General features: G+C 46.0%; 1 protein-coding gene across 2 annotated transcripts; it reads left to right on the plus strand.

The window, feature by feature from the left end:
- canx (calnexin) lies at positions 1-23,910 on the plus strand. Of its 2 annotated transcripts, XM_042075399.1 has the most exons (15): positions 1-88; positions 5,472-5,681; positions 6,997-7,070; positions 7,183-7,241; positions 7,409-7,550; positions 7,660-7,741; positions 8,960-9,152; positions 10,713-10,902; positions 11,819-11,932; positions 13,304-13,460; positions 13,849-14,064; positions 17,680-17,799; positions 18,632-18,764; positions 19,580-19,707; positions 20,315-23,910. In XM_042075399.1, the coding sequence occupies exons 2-15, from the start codon at positions 5,475-5,477 to the stop codon at positions 20,372-20,374; spliced, it is 1,875 nt and encodes a 624-aa protein (XP_041931333.1). In that variant the 5' UTR covers positions 1-88; positions 5,472-5,474; the 3' UTR covers positions 20,375-23,910. The 2 variants fall into 2 exon arrangements, with proteins under 2 accessions (XP_041931333.1, XP_041931334.1); XM_042075400.1 differs by lacking the exon at positions 11,819-11,932.
- Positions 23,911-24,478: the final 568 nt, after the last annotated feature.

Genomic DNA, 24,478 nt, shown 5'->3' on the forward strand with positions numbered 1-24,478 from the left:
GGTGGAGCCACATTTGGAGGATTCACCCTCCAAAGTCACACGTGATCCCGCAGTAGTTCCAGGCGGTTAGCTACAACAGAGAGCAGGGGTGAGTTGGTAATTGCAACCAAAATGCACTTATTTCTCCTCAAAAGGTTCTGTGTTGGGAGTTTAGAATATGTGTAGTGTGCATGTGATTGCATTCATATTTTAACAATGCTGTGTGACCAAGTAAAGCTCGTATGTATATACTTTGGTCATCTGCGTGGCCTTAGCATGACTAGCTAGCAATAAGGCCATTCTGCTCGCTAATTAGGCTAGCTAAGCTAGTTGGTACTGGTGCCATGTCAAAATTGAACAACTATTATTGCAGCAAATCAACCTCTCTAAGTGGCTTCTATTACACCTAACATTAGTGTTTCTTTTTAAAGATAGAGTTGTATAATTTCTTGTTGGTTGCTTCAGTAGACAGATCATTTTGGTGAGACGTTCACGTTAACGTTACCTAATATTGGGGGAGGGCAGCCTTTATTTGCTTAGAAATGTTTTTTGTTATTATCTCAACTCAATGTATGAATACACTGGCCCGTAGAGTACGTGTGTTCACATGTTCCGAAAGCAAATGAATCGAAACAGTAATTTTCGTTGGTGATGTTGATACCGCCATAACCACATTGCCGGTATTATAATGACTTACCGAACCGAAAGTGCTAGTTGGCTAGCTGTAAGTAACTTAGTTCTCTTCAACTGTTACCTTGTGCTGGTCAGTAGAATCTTGTTTCAATTTTAGGATTTTGTTATCTGCGTAGAGGGACAATTTTACCTCAACTCTACAGGGTAAAGCCAACGTCATCCTGGCTAGAAACACTGTCAAAATGTGCCACACAATGCATGTTAAACTGTCATAGTAAACAAACCAACGTTATATTTCGCTGTTGTAATGTATGGACTATGTGCAGTGTGGTGATCAATTAACTAATATCTGATAGCCTACCGCGAATGTAAAGAGTACCTGATTCTAAGCGAATCGGATTCTAGGCGAACTGGGTGAAGATGACAGACCAGTTTTAGTCACTTCCGTCTCTCAGTTTCAGAACGAATGGGAGGCAGTTGCTATTTGTTACGTGTTATAATGAAAGTGTAACCAATTGTTTGCAATGAGAAAGTAGTGACCAAACATTGACATGTTAGTATTTTGCAAACTACTGTATTTTATTTAATAGCAGAAGGCAACGTGTTCACTTGTCGTCTGCTACTAGGATGGGACTGCTGGGATTAAAAATGCAGTTAACTCCTAGTTAAACAACTGAAGACACTGGTAATAATTATCAGCCTGCAGCATGAGGTTAGATATTGAATGGTGTTGGGACATAGACACAACAGGAAGTCTGCAGCAGCCCAAAGCGCGCTCTGAGTTTTTATATATATATATATATATATATATATATATATATATATATAAAAGACCACTGCTTCCTTCTCTGCTGCACAGCGAGTCCCAGCAGGTCCCTGTGCTATGGTTGATAAAGAAATGTCTCTGTTTTTCCCCCCTTCTTTTTTTTATAATATAGCCTGTTCCCTGTGGACACTGAAGGTTGCTGAGGGGAGCTACTATCGATGAAAGTATTATAAAACATTTGGCCAGTCAAATTAGGCCAGCAGTGCAGTCAAATAGCAAACCTTATCTCTGTTACACTTACACGGAGCTATAAACAGACAGGCCAGATGACGTTTACTTCAGAACCTATTGTCTCACAGGCCCTCAGTATGAAGGGCCCTCAAGCCTGTCATCGGCACATCGCCTCTCAGAGGGGTCGTGTGGAGCGAGAGCTGCAAGCTTGGGGGGTCAGGGTTTTGAGGAGGGTAGTTGTTTATTAACGGTTTTATGTGTTTGAAAAGCAGGGAGGTTTTATTTAAACCTTTTTTTTTTTCTCTCTTTTTAAGAATTTATCTTAATATGGGTCACAGTCACACCTCAGTGCACTAATTGGGCAAGCAGGAAGGCATTGCAATGGTTGTAGCATAATAAGAAACATTTATAGTGACATTGGGAGCCTCAACTACAACTGAAGATTGTAGTGAAGTGTTTAGTGTGTGTGTTAAGCAAGTGAAGGGGGCCTGCTGTGGTTTTGAACTAGATTAGCCTGATCAGTCAGCTGCAGAGAACGCCTGTGTTGCGGTCAATCGGGTGAGGGTGGGTTTAGATGTGTGTGTGTGAGTGTGAGTGAGTGAGGGGATGGGGGGGTTTCTTCTGACATCCCAGTCCTGTTTGCAGTGATGCCTAGAGGGCTGTCGGTTACACCCTAATACCCCCCACCTCTCCCCTCCTCTTTTTCTCATCAACTGGCTCTCTCTCGCTATCTCCCCCCTCCCCCCATCCCCATACATTCTGTTTTCAGCTCCAGAGATTCCTCCCAGGCTAGTTACCACCCCCCCCTTCTGCTTCCCTTTACCCCCCCCCCCCCCCCCCCACCACCACCACCACCACCTACAAACACAAACACTCTCTTCATTCGGACTCTTCACCCTCACTCAAGCAGCCGGCTTCACCAGTCCAAAAACCGCTTGTTCTAGGCGACTCCCAATATGGGTGCCCCCCCCCAGCCCCTCCTGCTTGCTGGCTAACTGACGTGTTGCTGTGTAAACAGCCTGTCATTGTGTGCGAGCTACAGCCGTGCTGCCTGGAGGAGAAGCACCGGCTGGCCCGGTGTGTTGTTGACGGACCGGGCCCGAGTGCTCCTCCTCTGCCCAGGGAGTGCCCAGCGCGGCAGGCGGGCACAACCTACAGCTCGGTCTTGCTACGCTTGACAGCTGGGTTTAATCACAGATGCCCCCCTCTGACACACACACACACAAACACACAACCCCCACCCCATCCTTGTGTGTGAATGAAGCATCTGTAAAAACACTGTTCATTTGCTGTCTGCATGACGCATTCGTTTTGCATTTTGTCTTGCAAGGCACCTTTTAGTTGCAGTCACTTATAGTTGACTTTGGGGTGGGTGAAGATTTACCGTCGAGGAGCGTCAAGCTGAGCAGATTAAATGACGTGGCGTGGTCTGTGTGTGGGTGTAAAGTATAGAACATGATTAAATGACGTGGCGTGGTCTGTGTGTTGGTGTAAAGTATAGAACATGATTAAATGACGTGGCATGGTTTGTGTGTTGGTGTAAAGTATAGAACATGTGGGCTAGTTGGTTTCCTCTTCTCCCTCTCCCGTTCACTCTCCAGTTCAAATGATTGTGTTTTAATGGTGTTTGGCAGGAGCAAGCCTGCAGCAATAAACAGGGTGTAATTGGCAATATACAGAATCTATGCAAAAATCATTACATCAATCATTCTGACACACAAGCGCCCTTTCTCTCTCGATCACACACACAGGTTTTATTTCAAACACAAGTGAGCCTATATGGATTGTGCTCTCAGCTGCCAGTATTACAGACACTTGTCGGGTGTCTTGAGTGTCCTCAATCAGTTGTGTTGGACGAGCAGATGGGGCTTTCAGACATGAACAAGTGTGCACCCCCCCCCCCCCCTCTACACCACTCCACTACTGTGCCCCCAGACCCCTGGCCTCAGCAGCGCCCTCTGGGGGTTAATCCGTCCCCTACTAATACACCCATTCTAGGAAGGCTAATGGCTCAGTTCCACATGCCGGTTTGAGTCACCTGTTGTGTTAGTGTAATGGTGGTCTTGGTCCAGTAGGCGCTATTTGGTTATTGTTTACGTGGGTGTGCATTTAGCCAAATGTTTTTGTCAGGTGTGCAGGGTTTTGTTTTAGTTTACATTTGTAGTTATTTGGTAGTGGGGTGGTGGGTCTTCTGAGAGACTACTCTAAACCCCTAAAGCAGCTTTGCATCATGCAAATACCATGGCAAAACAATGAAAACACCACACACACACACACACATTGTAACGACTAGGAAAAGGTCATAGGACCACCTCACATTCCTTTCTCACTCCAGTCTCATGGGGGCAAGTGTTCCACTGAAGAGGAAATTGTCCAGCGTAGCTTCCTCTTTTTTTTTTTTTTGTTGTCTTTTTGCTGAAATGACAACTACAGACTTTGTTTGGGTTAGCTGCCATGACGACAGGTTGCTATCGGGCGCGCTATGGAAACCCCTTGGCTTGCGTTGGCTAATCCTGTGAGATTTAAGCTCTTTGGGGAACAGTGTTTGTGACTGCACATGCAGCAAATAGTCTCTCCGGGGGGGGTCCTGTAAGGAGGGGAGGGGGGTTGCAGAGAGACATGAAAGTGTTGCACAACAGTCCAACTACGCTTGATTCCCCCCAGCCAGCTGGTCCGGCACAAATATGGCGTCTGGCACTGTGGGGATCAAACGCCTTTAGCAAAGAGCCGGCCAGAATGGTCGCATGCTGGGCCTGAACCGGCGACACCTTTTCCTGGGCTGGTGGTGGGATGCATGAGTGAGCTCATACCTATTAGAAGACAGTGATGCAAGGAGCTTTTGATCACTGTAATATTCTCTCTTGTAGCACCTATTCAATCCACACTCTTATTTCAGTCCTCTCGTAATCCTTTTTAGGCCTGTTCAAAAATGTTATTGGTAGGGTCCGCATGCTACCATTTTTAGCGGGTTTAGACCAGGGTTGAAGTATTTGGTTGGACCGTTGTTGGGAGAGGTTTGCATAGGGCCAGTTTTACTGTCCTTAGACAGATGCTGTATCTCTAAATCCTCACACTGCCTTAAGCAGTAAGTTAAATGGAGGAGCAATGCAATGTGATCTCCCAGCAGGATTATGTGTGTGTGTGTGTGTGTGTGTGTGTGTGTGTTTGTGTGAGAGAGAGAGTGAGCTGCCACACATTTACAAAAGCCCATACTGTGGACTCAAATGGATCCACCTTAATAGCACTACTAAATTGCTGTGTGTGGGTACACAGAGTACAAGGTGTGTGTGTGTGTGTGTGTGTGTGAGAGAGAGATACTGAGAGAGACATGCTGTGAGTATGTAATCTCTTTGGATTTAATCTCATTAGGGCCATGAGGCTGAGAGTGCAGATTTTTCAGTCCTCATCGCCTTGGAGATGGTAGCCGGGGGATGGCTACCTGGCGTCCCAGGTCCAGGCAACCAAACCTCGCCATTGTGTTGGCATTAGCCAATATTGCTGCTTTCTGTGTGTGTGTGTTAAGCTAACCAGCAAAAGTTGCTGCTCCCCAGCGTATTCTCTAAGTTTAGTCAGATTGCCAGCGCTAGGCAACCGAACCTAGCCAGCGTGTTTGCATCAGCCAATGTGGCTGCTCTCTGTGTGTGTGCTAAACTAACCAGTGAAGGTTGCGCCTCCCCAAGGTATTCTCTAAATTTAGTCATATCGGATTGTTAGAGACGGCTTTTTTGTTTTAATCTCATCCTTGCCCTGTCTTTTTACATTTTTGGTCCTCTATTAATATTAACGAGTGCAAAGAGCTCTGGCTGCCTTGCCAGGCTTGCCATCATGTCCTCTGACTTGGCGCTCTCCCCCTCCCCTCTAGACTATGGATCTAAAGGTGCGGTTGTGTTTACTGCTGCTGGCGCTGAGCTGGACTGGCACCCAGGTGTCCGTGAGCGCCCAAGACGAGGACGAGGCTGACGTCATGGACATGGACGATGGGGAGGTAGACATCAGCGACGACATACTGGATGCAGAGGCCGAGGCCGAGGAGGCAAGCGACGAAGCCCCAACAGCGCCACCTGTGCCAAAGGTAGAACATTGCAGGACGCCACACAATACAACTGCCCTCCTCCAAATGTGTCTTTGCACAAGACAATTGGGCTGATCACACGTTATGTGCAAAACATTGGCAAGACAGCGCCAGACAGTCCACCACATTATAAAAACAGTGATAAGTGATAGTTGGCTTTTAAAGTGCAACAAGTTTACTTCTGATAAAGTGTTATACAGTACAGCAAAATAAGGAATCAGGCTAGTTGTAAATGTAAGCCTAGCTTGAGGTCACCTTGTGTGTGCATGCTTGTTTATAAATGTGTCATTGCACAAGACAATTGGGCTGATCACACGTTATGTACAAAATGTGGCAAAACATTGGCCAGACAGTCCACCACATTATAAAAAAAGTGATAAGTGATAGTTGGCTTTTAAAATGCAACAAGTTTACTGCTGATAAAGTGTTATACAGCAAGATAAGGAATCAGGCTAGTTGTAAATGTAAGCCTAACTCTTAAGTGTAGCTTGAGGTCACCTCGTGTGTGCATGCTTGTTTATAAATGCGGAGCACGGTTCTGTTTATGGAGCGTAAAACACAATTGACTCATTATTATTCCACGACTGTCACTTGACTAAAGGGGATGGGGATATGGATCCAATACGACGAGGCTAAGCAAACAACGGCAGCCATTTTGTTTCCCCCCTGCCTATGTAATCCCTATGTAATTATTGATCTCGGAGCGCTCAATGAGTCAGTGATATGGAGGCCTCTAGGAGGTGTAGCCCAACACACTGTGGCAGCACTGGATTGGCTCACGTTGGGTTCCGTACAGATGCAAAAATGTGACTCAGGATTAGTTCCCACTCTGCGGTGACACCTTAAGCTATCTTGATCTGGCAGAGGGAGTGCCAAAATGCTAAATTAGCCCAGTGACCCATTAACCAGAGGCTGCGCTGTGCTCCGCGCCATCCAGCAGCACATGGCAGAGGGGTCACTGGGGTCAAGTTATTCAGTCTGTGATCTACTTCTCTGTATAGCATAGACTATAAACGTAATCCCAGGTCATCCATGTATGCAATTTTTTGGGGCGTTTTTGCCTTTATTCAGAAAGGACAGTGAAGACTGACAGGAAGTGAGTGGGAGAGAGAGATGGGATTGGATCAGGAAATGACCGCAGGTCGGATTCAAACATTTTTGTTATTTTTGTTATTTGTGAGGATTAGGAGGCGAGTCACAGTGCTAACATTAAACTTAGCTTGGCCACTTAATCACAATGACAAAGCAGCTTAAACAAGGTCACAGAAAATGGGATTCAACTTCTGGACTTTGCTTTATTGTATGTTTCTTGTAGGTGACATATAAGGCCCCTGAACCAATGGGAGAACACTTTTTCGCTGAGTCATTCGACAAAGGAACATTAGAAGGGTATGTGTATTGGTTTACTTTCTGAGAAAAACATATTTTTCATATCAGTAGAGACTCCTTCTGTTTACTGTCCCCTACTGTCTTTCTGACTTAATGTGTGTTTTTGCTGTAGTTGGATCGTGTCAAAGGCCAAAAAGGAAGGGATTGATGAGGAAATTGCCAAGTATGATGGTAAGTTATAGAACAGTTCTCACAGTCTCGGTACAATGATACTGAACTTATTTTCTCATTATAAAGTTAAGGCAATCACCCTTGCCATAATACCAGCAGGAGTAATAAATAGAGCTCCCTAGTGCATGATGGGTAATGTATTTCTTTTGTGTTTGTGTAATTCAAAGGTGTATGGGAAGTGGAGGACATGAAAGACAGCAAACTCCCTGGAGATAAAGGCCTGGTGCTGAAGTCCCGCGCCAAACACCATGCCATCTCAGCCTGGCTGCTGCGACCTTTCACCTTTGACACTAAGCCCCTCATCGTCCAGTGAGTCACAATCCACCTGCTCAATCTTTTAATGATCTCCCTTGACATAAACAGAACATAATGGATCATTGAGTTCGGCACTGATTGATGTCTTTGCTTTTACTTGCAGGTATGAGGTGAACTTCCAGAATGGCATTGATTGTGGCGGAGCCTACGTCAAGCTGCTCTCCCAAACCCCTGACCTCAACTTGGTAAGAATAATTGCATGGGATGATGTATGTATGTGGAATGCTGTATGTTTTTGTCCCATTCGATTTAGTTTGAGGATGTAAAGAGACAGAGACCATAAATTGTAGGTTTAAAAAAAAAAAAACCCAAACAGCAGCTTGCAGGAAATAAAGAACTAAACATTTGGCCCTTTCCTTTTGTCTCGTAAATCCTCGTACGCCCACCCGTACGACATGTACAAATGAGTTGCTAGCGCAAACGCTTTTTGGGAAGAACATGGATGCCACCAGGGCAGCAGCTGTCTCGTTAGTGCTGGACATTGGTCTAGAACACGAGAACACGTCCCTCATTCTCCCTTGTTGGTTATGGTCAATGTGAATTAATAATAAAAACTTTTTTTAATAACTCAATTTCGCCTATTTCAATTTCAACAAGTGCTGTCACGTTTCTCTCGAGCCACGAGGGGCATTAGCAGGCTAGTCATTGTTATTGTTTTGTACTACATGTAGCCTGGGTTAGCCAGAAGAGGGTCTCTGTGAGTGGCGAGCCAGAGACCTTCCAAGGGAAGTAATAATAAAGCTAATAAAATAAAATAAAGGGTGGTTTTTTTTTTGTTGTTTTTTTTAAAAAAAAAAAAATATATTTTTTGGGTTTTCTATGCCTTTAATGATAGGACAGTGGAGAGTGACAGGAAGCGAATGGGAGAGAGAGCAGGGGTGGGATCCGGAAAGGACCACGGGGCGGGAATCGAACCCAGGTCGCCGGCGTACGGTGCAGGTGCCCCAGCCAGTTGTGCCACAGCTGGGGCCTTGTTTGGGGTTTTTGTTTTGGTCATCAGTCAGACCCAAGGCTGCACTTCTCAAACATCAGCCTCTGTCTGCACTCAGTCTCTGATACTCCACTGAGACTGGGGACAGACTGTATCCCAAGCCAAAGGTCTTCACATTGACTTCCAGACATTTTGCCCCTACAGCGCAGGCTGGCTGTGTTAGTCGTGGATTGTGTGAAAGAGTTAAGGACTTATGTACAGTTATGTAAAGCTCAGCTACTAGCGCGTGTGTGTGTGTGTGCGCGCAGACGTAGACAGCACAGGTATTTGCACTTGTATTTCCACATAAGTAAGAACAGCAGAAAGGTTACAACACTATGGGGTGGTCCTTTGTATTTTGCAATGCATCATGGGTACTGTAGTTTGTGTAGGAAGTCCTTGTCTCATGTGTTTCTGTCTTTGCCATTCACAGGATGAGTTTGTGGATAGGACCCCGTACACCATCATGTTTGGGCCTGACAAGTGTGGCGAGGACTACAAGCTCCATTTCATCTTCAGACACAAGAACCTCAAGACGGGCGAGTACGAGGAGAAGCATGCCAAGAAGTCCGACTCTGACCTGCGTACATACTACACTGACAAGAAGACCCACTTGTACACCCTGGGTAAGGAAAGACACACACACACACACACACACACACACACACACACACACACACACACACATACATACATGTGGGGCGATGGCAGCGTGGTGCCTTAGGTGCCCGGCTTCCACCGTTGTGCCCTTGAGCAAGGCACCTAACCCCGAGTTGCTCTGGAGAGAATAGCCTTGTAATATGATTGACATATGTAAGATGCTTTGGATAAAAGTGTATGCGTGCTATATGAGTAGACCTACATATACACAGTAGGTGTCCCCTTAATTGCCATTTGCCGATGTGTACAGTAAAATATCGCGGTGGACGATGATATCGTGGGGGGGGGGGGGGGGGGGGGGGGGGGGGGGGGGGGGGGGGGTTGCCTAGTAAACACTAATTAATTACCATATATCTTTACAGAAATAATTTTCTACATAAAAAAAATATTTTATATAGGCTTGATATGGCCTGATGAAAGTGGACCGCTAAGACATAGGCCTACTGACCAGGCGAAGTTGTGTGCAAGATCTACTCCGGTGAAATCCTCGTATGCACCAACCAACGGAATATTACACATTCATTGCCAGCCTTCGCTGACCTAGCAAAAAAGCTACTTAAGACTTCTATCACGGTCACTCATCTAAAAGTAGTCTGTACCAACCTCATATGCTACGCGTCCCACGTTATGGCTAGCGGCCATGCCGATCAGCAGAAAGTGAAAGTAAAGGGCTGCGATCACACAGTCCAGGCGAACAACTTTTACAAATAAGAATCCCGATTACCACGCCGCTGCTGTCTGAGGCTTTTGCCAAATGCACGAAATACAAGCCTTAAAGTGATAGACAGAGATCTTCTGATCCTATAACTATAACGAAAGAAATGGTTTATTTGAACACGGTGAAGGACGCATTTGGCGCTTCAGTGCTGCAGCTTCGCAAAAATATTAGAGCTAGAATTTCCTAGTCGTAACTATAATAATTCATTAGTACTATTTTCTACTAAAACATTACATAATTTACGTTCAATGTAGGCTATAGTGCGAGACATGTAAAAAAAAAGTCAATTACACATACATGTCACAATCAGGCATTATTTGAACAAGACGGTAGTTTCAGATAGACTAATAGTCCTTTTTTGCACTCCCTGGCTGACAGCCTTTAAAGTAGCCTACATATGCATCAGTTCTAGGCTCAATATCATTTCCAGGGATAGGTTTTTTAGCCTATGTTACAGCAGGAATTAGTGCCTGGCATGCGTGGGGCGTGTCATCAGGATGGTTGCTTCCCATTGTGATGTCTGTCAACCATCACCATGGACGATGATATTGTCTATCGGCACAACCCTAATAGACAGGTTATGGTTGACTTCGAACTAAGCACGGCTATCATCAGTAGTGTATACACGTGACTGTGAGCTGGAGGACATTGTCTCCTAATTCAATCAAACATCAGTTATGAGGCAGGATTTTTTGTTTAGTCTGCTAGTAGTGTTGTCTGGTTATTATTGAAGTTCCTGAAGAAACTTGCCTTTTGAAATGGTTTGTGACTGATCTGACCTTTTTGTATTTTCTGTGTACGTGTTCAGTGCTGAACCCCGACAACACCTATGAGATCCTGATCGACCAGACGGTGGTGAACAGCGGCAGCCTCCTAACCGACGTCACCCCACCAGTCAACCCCCCTGCAGAGATCGAGGATCCCGATGACCACAAGCCCGAGGACTGGGACGAGAGGCCCAAGATTCAGGACCCTGACGCAGTCAAGCCAGAGGACTGGTTAGTGTGTGTGTGTGTGTGTGTGTTTTATGTGTTTGAGAGGAAATGACCGGAAACTCAGAGTGGGTTTTTATGATGATTAGTTGATTTATTGAGAACACAGATTAAAGCACCAGTATGTAGGAAATAATGGAAAATAAATTGTAACCATTCCAAAAACTATCACCATATGTCATCAGAGAGTAAGGAAACACGATGAATTCAAGTAATGGCTTATTTGACAACATTACTATAACCCGTAAAACCAGTGAAAAAAATGAGTTACGGGGCGGAATGTCTTGGAATTTCCGTTTATGTTTTGAACGATTAATTCTAGAATAGCATATTAATAATGGGCTGGCGCGTCCCCCCATTTGGGTTGCCAAATTAGCAACGGCCAACTGTCAACAGCTGTCTTGTAGTCATAAACGAGTAGCCTACGAGAGGCAGGCAAATTTCCAAAATTAAAACAAGAAACCAATTTAAGTGGACATCGGAGGAGCTTCCTGAAATGGCGACGTCTTCATTATATGAAGAATATGACTCGGAGCTGGCCATATTTCTCCACGACAGGTAGCCTAGGCTAAACTTCATCTACTTCATCGCTAACTTCAGCTAAATATGTTATGTTGGTTAGAGAGGTATTTTTTGTTTTCACTGTTTCCGTAATGTGTAGCTGGGTCATGGTTGGAGAAACGTTGTAAGCAGCTGCAGGTCAACTAATGTTAACTAAGTCTGCATTAGCCTACATCTGGCAATCCAGAAGAGGCTCGCGTCTAGGTAGTCTTGAGAAAATCACCAGTGTTTTTGATTTTGGCGTTTGGTAACAATCCTACAAATCGCTCCTTTAAGACATGAAATTCAAAACAAATGTGTGTGTCTGTGGGTGTGAAGTAATAGAAGAGATGGCTTGCTAACCCCCCTCCCCCTCCCTCAGGGATGAGGACGCTCCAGCTAAGATCGCTGACGAGGATGCCGTGAAGCCTGATGGCTGGCTGGACGACGAGCCTGAGTACATCGGTGATCCCGACGCGGTCAAACCCGAGGACTGGTGAGTGGTCTCAGCCCAGCTTAAACCCCTCCTGCTCTCCTACAACTGTAGCCTCACCGGCATCAGTACCCACATTAGTTATGACTACAGTTACTCTTCATAGTAATGGTTTTATTTTCATGGTCCTGCAGTCAGCCCTCCCAGAAAGTCACAGAAAAGATACAAAAAACTGTATGTGAGCTATGTAGGTACCTGTTGAACATTAACAGACGCATCATGATTTTTCTGAAGCCACTGAGTGCATGGGTGTCAGGGGTGTTCAGACGCCACACTGGTTTTCCTGCCCGTTAGTTAAGTTGTGCTAGGATGTCGCTAGTTAAGCTGTGCTAAGCTAAGCTGAGATATGAAGGACAGCAGAGCAATGCTATCTGAATTCTGAAGCTAAAGAAAATCCACGGCAGCAGTATATTAAGGTACGTGAAAAAAAAGTGGTGCTTCTAGGTAGGAAAACCCGCCGTCAGACGCACACCTGTCAACAAACCAATCAAAGGGAGACTCAGCACATGTAGGTGGTAACGACAGGACACAGAGATGTCAGTTCTTTAGCGCGGCAGAAAAATTGCAGTGTAACTAACCGGATCAATTGTTTTCAATGTAACTAAACACAAACGTTGGTGCGGACCTTGTTTCGGACTTTCAGGCGTGAAAACGCTCAAACGAGGTTGCGGACCCACTAGTAGACCTGTGGTGGTGGCCGGTGGTGTGTTTGCCTGAGCTCTGGCCCTGATGGTAGAGATGTGGGAGGCTCTGGCACTCCTTACGGACCCTGCAGATAAGCGCGCTCTGATTGCAGCTGCCGGGGCCCTGGGCGCTTGTGTCGCTTGATGTCCCAGATCCGAGGAGGAATTCAATTAGAGCGTCCGCTCCTGCCAGCCAGGCACAATAGCACACAGCCGCAGTGGCACCGGGCAGGCGAGGAAGGGAGGGGGAAAGATGAAAGGGCTTGGAGCGCTGCTGTTGTGATGCCGTGTGTTAATTGAGTGAATAAATCTCTTGTGCTCTTCCACATTATTAAAATGCCCATCTCTTCTTTTCGTTTCAATTTCTCTCTCTCTCTCTCCCTCTCTCTCCTCTCTCTCTCTCTCTCTCCTCTCTCTCTCTCTCTCTCTCTCTCTCATCTCTCTCTCTCTCTCTCTCTCTCTCTCTCTCTCTCTCTCTTTGGCCCTCCCCTCTCTCCTCTGTTTGCATCCATTTCCTCTGTTATTCTCGCTGCCTGTACCCACTCTTCACTCATCTCTCTCTCTCCTCTCTCCTCTCTCTCTCTCTCTCTCTCTCTCTCACTCTCTCCCTCTCTCTCCCTCTCTCTCACTCTCTCTCCCTCTCTCTCACTCTCTCTCTCGCTCTCTCTCACTCTCTCTGTCCATCTCTCAGGGATGAGGATATGGATGGCGAGTGGGAGGCTCCTCAGATTCCTAACCCTGCCTGTGAGTCTGCCCCTGGCTGTGGCAAGTGGGAGAAGCCCATGATTGACAACCCCAACTACAAGGGCAAGTGGAAGCCTCCTATGATTGACAACCCCAACTACCAGGTAACTATTCCTCCATACAAAAATCTTACACTGTAGATTCCTTACCGCTTCCATTTCACACCTTAAAACACCCTAGTGTTTTCTGAGCAATGATAGTTTTTTTTTTCCATCTGATGGTAGTTACCTGAGCTAAATGTCATTCCTGGTTTTACATGAGCTAAATGTAATGCCTAGTTTCTTTGCTCCGTGTGTGTGTGTGTGTGTGTGTGTGTGTGTGTGTTAATGTCTTCTAAATTCTGTAATGTCAAGGAACTTGTGTCCTGATGGTGGGAGTTAGATCAATGCCCATCTAACCTGAAGCCAGTACAGGCCTCAGTGAATGTGTTTAACAAAAGTGATGATGTGTCAACTGAGCTTAACCCACGGCTTTGTGGTTGTTCTCTGGCAGGGCGTGTGGAAGCCCAGGAAGATCCCCAACCCTGACTACTTTGAGGACCTGCACCCGTTCCGCATGACCACCTTCAGCGCTGTGGGCCTGGAGCTCTGGTCCATGTCCTCGGACATCTTCTTCGACAACTTCTTCGTCACCTCCGACCGCAACACTGCCGAGCGCTGGGCCAACGACGGCTGGGGCCTGAAGAAGGCGGGGGAGGGTGCCGCTGACGTGAGTTCCTCCTCTCGTCTCCTTTCTTCCTCTCTTCTCCTTTCTTCCTCTCTTCTCCTTTCTTTCTTTCATTTTCCGTCTCTCTCTTTCCCTTCCCGTTTGTCTTCATGTTCTTTTGGCCGTCTTTCCAGAAAGTGTTTTTTTTGAGAACTGCTGCTATTGGAGTGTAGACTTGTGTGGGGAGCTCGGGCGCAAGCGGCAGCATCTCGACCACATACAAGTGCCCACAGGATCCCCAGTTCCATTCCGACCGGCGGTCGTTCCTCCATCCCACCCACAACACTCGCTCCCATTCACTTCCTGGCACTCTCAACTGTCCTCTCAGTATGTAGACAAAAAGCCCAAAAACATGCCCCCAAATATTACTCTTTCATTTTTAAACCTACTTAGCGATGCGATTGCTCAGGAACATTTCAAGGAAACGCACCAAAATGTCTTGATTTCTCTTTATATTGCTCTGTTTTTTCCACTTTCTCCTGATTGAAGATTTCAATTTTGTCCGCTTGCTTTGTATGTCTCGGTTGTCTTGATTCTTTGTCTGGTTACTTTATCTTCCTGTTTCCTTCCTCATATCATATATCATATCATATCATATCTTTATCTTCTTCAGCATTCACTTGGCATCGTTTTTCATCCTTCTCAGGGATTTTGCCTGTGAATTGCCCGTACCCACTTACACTCACTCATGATTAATAGGAACCATCCAAATTTCTCTGCTTTCAAAACTTTTTATACGGAGACAAAAAACGGCATCTGTGCTGTTGAAAGACATCGCTCATCAAAACATGCTCTGGCTTGACGCAGAACCGAAACGAAATCCTAACCACGTTGCCCTCCTGAACTCCTCGCTTCTGACGCTAATGACGCTGAGCGCGATCCGGTAACCCACCCCGCCCCGCCGGCCGCTCCTGTTTCTGTTTACCCACACAGTGGGGATCCGCTCCCACACCAAGCGCCGAGCGCCGCCCGGCTAACCATGCTAACCAGTGGCGTTCCACTGGAGGGCGTGGGCTCACCACCCCCCCCCCCCCCCCCCCACCCACCCACCCCCCCTCAGACACACCCACACACGTCCCCTCAAACGCTTCTACCCCCCACACTCCACACCCGTCCCTCTCCATCGTGTGTGACCGCGGACGGATGGATCACCCCATGGGAAAATGCGCTGGCGTGTCCCGCGGGGACGGTCGGGACAAGGAATCTCGCATCTCTCTGCGTGAGGATAGTCTGAGAGGAATAGAGTGGAACGAGGGAAAGCAAGAGACTGGAAAGAGGAAAACAAAAGCGAAGAGAGAGAGAGAGAGAGAGAGAGAAGGAGAAAGAGAAAGAGAAAGGAGTCACAGACTGTTGCCAGAGGGGAGAAGTGTTCTGCCAAAATGTGTATAAAGTCTTGTCTGTCAGAGATTTGGTTTTTTTTTTTTACTAAACAATCGCAATTGTTTTTGAAATGTGTCAGGTGAAACAAACGTGTTGTGTCTCGTATCATTAGAAGACAAATGACCAAACGCATGTCAATAGACTGCACGTCTCTATTGGGTCAATGGACTGCACGTCTCTATTGGGTCAATGGACTGCACGTCTCTATTGGGTCAATAGACTGCACGTCCCTATTGGGCCATGGGGATGCGCTGCTCCCTCTCGGAACCCTGGAGGTATCTGTGGCTGCACTCCCCTCCTTGAGCTTTAGAATCATGGAGGGGGATCCCGCCTCTGTGCCGCTGGTCTTTTCACTTATTAAAGGCCTAATTAAACAGTTGAGCATAACCCCACACAGACATCTTACAGTACACACACGAGGAGTGTTGCAGTACACACACACACACACGAGGAGTGTTGCAGTACACACACACACACACGAGGAGTGTTGCAGTACACACACACACACACGAGGAGTGTTGCAGTACACACACACACACGAGGAGTGTTGCAGTACACACACACACACGAGGAGTGTTGCAGTACACACACACACACGAGGAGTGTTGCAGTACACACACACACACGAGGAGTGTTTCAGTACACACACACACACACACACACACACACACACACACACACACGAGGAGTGTTGCAGTACACACACACACACACACACACACACGAGGAGTGTTTTAATGTGGGCCCCCCTCAGGCAAGGCCCAGTGTCGGGTGGGCGGGGTGTGGTTCTGGTGCCCGTATAGTGGACAGCGCAGGGAGGTGGTGTGGCGGAGTAGGGGGGTGGGGTGAGTAGGCTGGAGCCTAGCGCAGGATTAACTGTGTTTGGCTCCCTGTCATGAAAAACAAATCCCGCTGTGCGAGTGCCTGCCTCGCTCTTTTCTCTCCCCAAAGGTGAATTCCTGAAATGTTTGGCATTTTGGGCTTATTGGCTAATTCTACTTACCACAACAGTATAACTAACACACACACACACACACACACACACACACACACACACACACACACACACACACACACACATACACATACACATACACATACAGAGTCTCACCACACACACACACACACACCACCCCCAGCATTGCAGTGAATAGTTCACATTCCCCCAACCACGTGATTTGAACCACAGCCCTCCAGGTCAGTCGCACACTTGTGTGTTTGATGGTACTGGATTGTGAACTGTGTGACTGTTACTCATTGCTAAGGATTTAGTTTAGTTTTTTGTCAGAATGTCTATGTTTCATACTGTTATCTAACCTTAATTATCTGGAAAAAGAACACTTCTGTACGTAATGTAAATATTTGCCACGCCTTGTTAATCAGGCTGTGTAACAAGATGGGTCATTGCTCTGAAATTGGATAGGTTTTTGAGGAAGGTAGATTGAAGGCTGAGCAGATGTTGTAATGACTCTGGGCTCGATTAGTCAGGCCTCTAGCTGTGAAGTGGATGCCTGGGGTGGGGAGGGGGAGTGGGTGATGTGGTGTCTTTGATTTGGGTGGCCTGTCTAATTGGCGCGTGACTCAACGAAGCCTGAAAGTGTGTAAGTGTCCCCAGCTGCCGGACCTATAACGCACTCTCTCTCTCCCACACACACACACACACACACAACCCAGACCCATGTGAGAACTCTGGCATGTAGTGCCTCTGAAGTTCCCCCCTGCAGGCTTCATGCACTCTGCTTTTTACAAGAAGGAAGAATAAATCTCCACCCACATAGCCCTACACACACACACACACACACACACCAAGGAGAGTGTGGAGCCGCGTGGTAGAGCGCAGGTCAAGTGCCAGTCATGCCCCCCCCCCCCCCTCCCCTTTTTATCCTCTGTGGCTTGTAAAGCATTCTTTGCCAAAGCATACTACAAAACCGAACAAAGACCTGGAACTAACTGAGTTGAGGTCTGTGTCAGGGAGAGGATGATGGGGATGGGGATGAGGACTCCATTCACACACATTTGTTTGCGCTGGTTTTATGTGGACTCATACGCTCATACGTGTTGTCTTTACTCCCCTGCTCCTGCCTCTGTGTGACTCACTCTTTTCCTTCACACATCAGGTGATTTCACTGGAAATGCACATTTTCTATTTGTAGCTAGTCAAATGATTGTCATATCAGTGAACATTTAATCTAAGACTGACTCGTGTGTGTGTGTGTGTGTGTGTGTGTGTGTGCGCAGCCTGGCCTGGTGAAGCAGATGATCACCGCTGCTGAGGAGCGTCCCTGGCTCTGGGTGGTCTATGTCCTCACCGTGGCTCTTCCTCTCGTCCTCATCATCGTCTTCTGCTGCACCGGAAAGGTGAGTGTGTGTGTGTGTGTGTGTGTGTGTGTCTGTGTCTGTCTATCTGTTTCTGCCTGTCTTTGTGTGTGTGTGTTGCTATTATCTGTTGTGTGTTTGTGTGTGTGTAGATAAATAGATAGATAGATAGATATATACATACACATACATACATACATACACACACACACACACACACACACACACACACACACACACACACACATACTGTACATGATGCCCAAGGGGAAATTGGAGGTCCCACTCACTTAAGACATCAAACACAACATACACTACAACATGTGCTCAGCAACACACACTACAGCATCAACAGGATGTGTGTGCTCAGCACCGCTGGAGTGTAGTAGTGTGCAGAACATGAGTGAGGTCATCACTGGATCTCTCCCTCTGGGCTGCGCTGGCTCATTATCTTGTTTGGGCTGATCTGGTGTGGGCCAGAGGTAATGACTCCACTGCACTGCTTCACGTCAGGCATCTCCACTCTAATCCACACTGACTGCACTACCACATTTGGGCCCGTTTGTTTCGATATTTGCTCCATTGCACCATGGGGGCCAAGCTTAGGGCATGGTGTGTGTGTGTGTGTGTGTCGGGGCGGGGGGGGGGGGTGTTGTGAGTGTGTGTTAAGTTATGTAAAGCTATACATGTGATCACGATCTCTGTACTTATCGCTTTAGATATTTTCTCCATTACACCATGGATGCCAAAGAAATAAAAGTGTGTGTGTGTGTGTGTGTGTGTGTGTGTGTGTGTGTGTGTGTGTGTGTGTGTTAAGATGTAGTTAATATGGTATCCACAATGTGATCTCATTCTCTGTGGATCTCTGGAGCAGAAGAAGCCAGCAGCGGCAGACTACAAGAAGACCGATGAGCCTCAGCCGGATGTGAAGGAGGAGGAGCCTGAAACTGAGGAGGAGGAAGAGAAGGCGGAGGAGAAGGAAGATGCAAAGGAGGAGGGACCGGCAGGTCTGTACACACGCACGCGCACACACACACACACACACACACACACACACACACACACACACACACACACACACAGGGACAGGCATAGCTTCTTCACCACAGCTACCTGAAGGCCAATGCCAGACAGTGGTGTTTGGTATAACAGGGTGCTGCAGACAGTACTCAGCCGTGACGCTGTAGACAAAGCTACCACAATGCAAGCAGTAACATAGACAAAGTGAAAAAAACATTTTTTGACAAGGTTGCCTTTAAGCTCATTCATATTGGGAGTCCTCATTTAGTCCGAGGTTCATGGGTGTTAAAGGTACAGTCTCTGACTCTAATCCAATGTAAAATTATTCATATTGGTCATCAGTCCTCAGGCTGACCGTTCTGAGTGTGCTTAGCGCCTGTGGTTAGCGCTTCAGACTTAAAACCGGAGGGTTGCCGGTTCGAATCCCGACCAGTAGGCGCGGCTGAAGTGCCCTTGAGCAAGGCACCTAACTTCTCACTGCTCCCCGAGCACAGCTGTAGCAGGCAGCTCACTGCGCCGGGATTAGTGTGTGCTTAACCTCACTGTGTGCTCACTGTGTGCTGAGTGTGTTTCACTAATTCACCGATTGGGATAAATGCAGAGACCAAATTTCCCTCACAGGATCAAAAGAGTGTGTATATATATATATATACATACTTATACTATACTTACTTAGAAGTGCTGAAGGGAGTATCATTTCATTAGTTCTGAGGGGCCAATATCAGCAGCCTTTTGCCAGAACTACAGATTGTAGCTTTTAAGTCCTGTGAGTGTTGTGTTGACGAATGGTTTCTCCCGACAGTTGGGAAGAAGAGTGACTTAGAGGACAGTCCTGCTGAGGAGGGAGCAAACGAGGAAGACTCTCCAGACGGGGAGGACAAGGAGGAGGAGGAGGAAGAGGAGGAGGACGAGGAAGACAAATCCGACGAGGTAAGGGAACCACTCAAAAGGTCTCAGTCAAAACTGAGCTAAGTAGTCTCATCTCAACTAAGCTGCTGTAAGTACGGGTGAAATGTGCTCAGGTGAACTTCAAAATGTTGTTTCTCCAACATTCCAGTTTATACTGGCCCAAAAAAAATGTTTTTTGTCCTGTTAATGCTACAGGCTTCTAAATACCCATGCAGTAGAGTAAAGTCAAGATGGTTTCATTTTGCGTGTGTGTGGAGCTTCAGTGGCAATGTGGGCTGCAGCTCTCTCTCCTTGGCACCATTGGAGACTGCTCATTTCCCTTTGCCCTATTAACATTTGTCACAGATACGCTACTCCAAACGTAAACACAGCCGTACAGTTAGCATGGTGTTTTGAAGCCCGCGGAGCGTTCTGGAATCATACTGTTCCTAAACAGTTCCCTCTTCCTGTGATAAAATGTCCACTGACTGTAAAGGCACTAAGACGGATAGCTTTGAATGTTCCTCTATTTACCCATCCCATGTAGGCATGCAGGTTGTTACAGGAACCCATGCCAGAGCAGTGTAGCGTGTGCCACTGTGTGTACTTACGCCCGCATGTCTCTTTTTTTTTGTGACCCTTTTAACAGAAGGCAGACGAGGACGTTCTGAGAAGGTCTCCCAGAAACAGAAAAGTTAGAAAGGAATGATGAGCCACATCTTTCACCTCAGTCTCCAGTCCTAACCCCACCCCCCCCTTTCCACCTCGACGGTGCCCCCCTGCCCCTCCTCTAAGACCCCCATCCCAGCCCCCAAAGCCCCTGCCTTCCTCAGACTCTTCCCACCCCAACCCTACCCTGCCCTCCCCTCCTGAGTCCTGTTTTCCTGCTCCATCTTCCCTGATGAAGAGAAGACTAAAACAGAGAGAAGACCATCATGTTGAAAAAGAAAAACAGCTGAGAAGAAGAATAAGATGAAATGGAAAGCAATCATGACCTGCAAACAAGGAGGCATCTAGGAGAGCGCGAGTAGACGAGGATTGCGAAGATCATGTCAATGAAGTTGACTTCAGAGATGACTTGATGTCGAGTAGAATAGAAACTGTGCTTTACTAAAAGAGAGAATCATCCCATACTGTTCCGCAACTGTTCTGCAGACACTAACCCGAGATACCCCCCTCAGCCCTTCTTTAGGACCCCCCCCCCCCCCTCTCCTCCTCTCCTCTGCTCTGCTCTGTGTCATACCTTCCCTTTAGGCAGCCTCCCATCGCTCCAGACAGTATTTATCAGCTATCAGCTATGGGAACACTACAGAGTAAGCTACCATCCCAGTCATCCCCGCCATTCCCAGCCTCACTTGGGGTTTGGTATGCGCCCCCATTCCTATGTGTCACCACGGGGGGGAGGTCTCCCAGAGGTTTTATAGTACATGAATAAATATATAAATATATGTGTGTGTTTTGTCAGCTTGGCATACATCTGGCTCCTCTCCATAATATACCTTTTGTTTTTGTTTTTTGATTTTGTCGAAAACGTCCACTGGGGATTTCATGTTTCGTCTCGAGACTCAACCATTTCATTCCATGAAGCTTTCTCTACAATGGCTGTCTGACAAATGTTTGTTTTTGCTTAATGTTTTTTTTTTTTTCCTTTTCTTTTTTTCCATTTTGGTCAGGAAAGTCCGTAGAGTACTCCCCCCATATTCCTCTGTGTACCAAGGCTGGCAGTTAGGCCCTCAACTGCATGTGATCCAGTGGAGTGTCCAGGGAGAATGCCTGTTTGGCTACTAGTCTAGTAATGCTGCCTTACTTGTAGAATGCAAGGTTTTGCTTTTTTGTGAATGTACTGTGACTTATTTTTTAATATGTAATTTTTTTTGTCAAGATTACGTTTTCTAAAAATTTGAATCCACAAATCTTTTTTTTTTTTCCCTCTTTGTTTTGATCTAATATAGGAGTTAGTTGTACTGTAACATATTCCAGCATGTGAACAGGAAGACATTGTGGCATTGGTCTTCTGAGCTTGAACGAGAGAAGGGAAGTAAAGAATTAATGTGCCGATAGACTGGGTGATATCATGACTGCTGAGTTTGTGTCCTTGCACGAGGTGACTCATCAAAAAATTCCGGTGTCGGCTGTGCTGCTTTTCCATGGGCGGTTAGCTCAGTCGCCTACACAGCCATTGGTGAGTCACCTCCAGTGTACCACCTGTGACATCATTTCCTGCTCCAGGTTGTCAGCAGTAGCAGCATGTTGATACCATTCCATCCTGTGACCTGTCGTAGAATCACAGTCACGTAGTCGCGTCGCTTCTCACGTGGTCTGTGAACCTGTGAAGATTTGACTCATGTTTTGTTATTAGTGTCACTCAGACTTGGAAGCATGGGAGAGGCTCCCTGAGTGCAGAGCAAAATGCTGCATCCCTGTTTCTCCATACATGGCCACCCAACAATCACACCAATATCTGCCCCTGTTTGAATTCATTACCCCGAAAAAAATTAAATGGCACTAAATGGAGGGCGAACCCTGATTCGGTGGAATGAAATGCTACGCATAGTAGGAATTGTTGTTTTTACTCAAGTGGATGAAGTGAGACTCCACTTTTGGTAGAACATCTTAAAAGAAGTGGAGGTTTCTGAGCACACGTTGAGCTTTTACCCCAAAACGAAAAGAGTTGGCACTTTTTGAACAACACACCCATTCCTTAAATAAATATAAATGCACACATAACCTAAATAATGAAAAGACACTGACTCTTGCTGCTCTGCAAACAAACCTGGAAATTGAAGTGACTCATGCTAGTCTGTCGACTGTCTTCTTGCTCGCTCTCTCTCTCTCTCTCTCCTTGATGCTTAGAGCCTTGTATCTGCATTTAATTCCTTGAATACTTCAACGTTTTCAGCCCCTGCTGGTTTTTGGTTATGCTGATTGGAATAAATGGATGGATGGAGCTTTTAGAATGGACAAATCAACCAATAAAAAGAGATTCTTTACTAACAGCCTATCTGTTGTAGGTCTGTCAGGGTAAATGTGGGCATGATTTGGGTCCTTCCTGAGAGGTTATACTATGAAGCAAGGTTACAGACTTACCCCGGTAACTTTGGGAGTAACTGCTACTCTTCAAAAGAACGCTTTACTGCATGTATTGCTTCTGAAGTGACACATTATTTTGAGATCAGCGGTAACTCCTGAAGTTACCCAGAAAAGCCAATAACCTCACATAGTAGTCTACCCCTCTAGGTGTGTATGGGGGGGCTGGTTGGTTGGTTAGGGAGTGAGGGTAGGGATCAGGGGAGGGACACAAGTGTGATTTGGAGCCATGGGCACTGTCTTGTGTCTGTTCCTTCTCAGGTCAGGGGATTACCCATGAAACTGAGATGGAATGTACAGCCCATGCCAGCGGAATAAAGAAATTGGGTCACAAGGCATCTCGGTTTTTTTTATACTTCCTAATTGTGTTTTCTTTTTCAAAGGTATCTCCTGTAAAACTTAACATTATTGAATGGTTTTCTTCATGCTGTCATTTTTTTTCTCTCAACCTCCCCTGAAGTAGTTCATGCTGTTATGAGGTTTATCCTCTCAAGAAGGGGGGCAGTGGTCTTGGTTTTCACCTGGTAGTTCAAAGGGGAAATAGTGATCCTTTCTAATAACTTGACTTTGCAGTACTATGCTACACTTGGGACACTTTTTAGAATTCTGGATCAAAAAACCTACGAGCAGAAAAAGGTGTGAAAACACATTCTCCAGCTCACGCACCCTTTCACTTTTTGTTATTTGTTGACATATTTGTTACTCTTCAGTCATGGATTGCCTCATCATAGTTATTAACTTTAATGAGACTTAAATCTTTCCCCCTTTCTCTTTGATCACCATCATCTAAAACTTCCTAGATGGGTAATTTCTTGCCTGCACTGAAATAGTCTCTTATACATTCCCCTCCCTCGGCATGTTAACATTCAGTGATGGGAATGTGTCACAGAGACTGATAACTTATGCTAATTTCATCCACTAGGGATACAGCTTTCTCAAAAAAAAAAAAAAATGAACCTCAGTTCAAACATTTTTTTAAATGTCTGTGTTTATTATAGAAAATTACAAGTTGATGTTTCAATGTAGTAATACAAAGCTACTCCTGTCTGAGAAACAACAGCAGAGGCTGCATCTTTGACCCTGCGTGTATTTGAAATGCAGTCATCTATGAATGGAGATCCCATTTGTTTGGTTGAATAAAAAACTAATGATAATGTGTGTGATGTGTCCTGAGTACTACTCCTTCCTGAAATGACATCTGATTAAAAATCATCTTACTACACAGTAATAGTTAATGTTGCATCTCAGGGCATGATGTATATCTGCACTGAATTCATTCATTCCATGTGCAGTTATGTATGGGCTGAAAGAAGATCAGACTTGAGCTTTCCTTTGGTAGTAGTCATTTAATGAGTCCTGGCTAAATATAGGATTGAAACAGAGCAGAAAACATCCAGTGCTCCTCGAGTCGTGTTTGTAGATCATTTTCTCTGAATGAATTGCACGTCATCCAGGGCACTGAGTTAGAGCAGACACCCTTCCTTACCTCTCGTATCCTCAGTGTGCACTGTGCCTGTGTTCATTACGTCAAGGCTTCGTGTGGAGCCAGAAGAGCTTTCACAAGCACTCGCAAGAAGTCTGTTGGCCTCTTTAAAAAAAAAAAAAAAAAAAAAAACAAGCGTTCAAAAATAGCTCACAGAGTAACAAACAGTTGTGGCATGATGCAGTGAGTCTTGTAAAAGTGCTATTTTTAGGTACACTGAGAAATGAACATATTTGACTTGCA

Source organism: Alosa sapidissima, chromosome 20 (assembly GCF_018492685.1).
Source record: "Alosa sapidissima isolate fAloSap1 chromosome 20, fAloSap1.pri, whole genome shotgun sequence".
NCBI lineage: Eukaryota > Metazoa > Chordata > Actinopteri > Clupeiformes > Clupeidae > Alosa > Alosa sapidissima.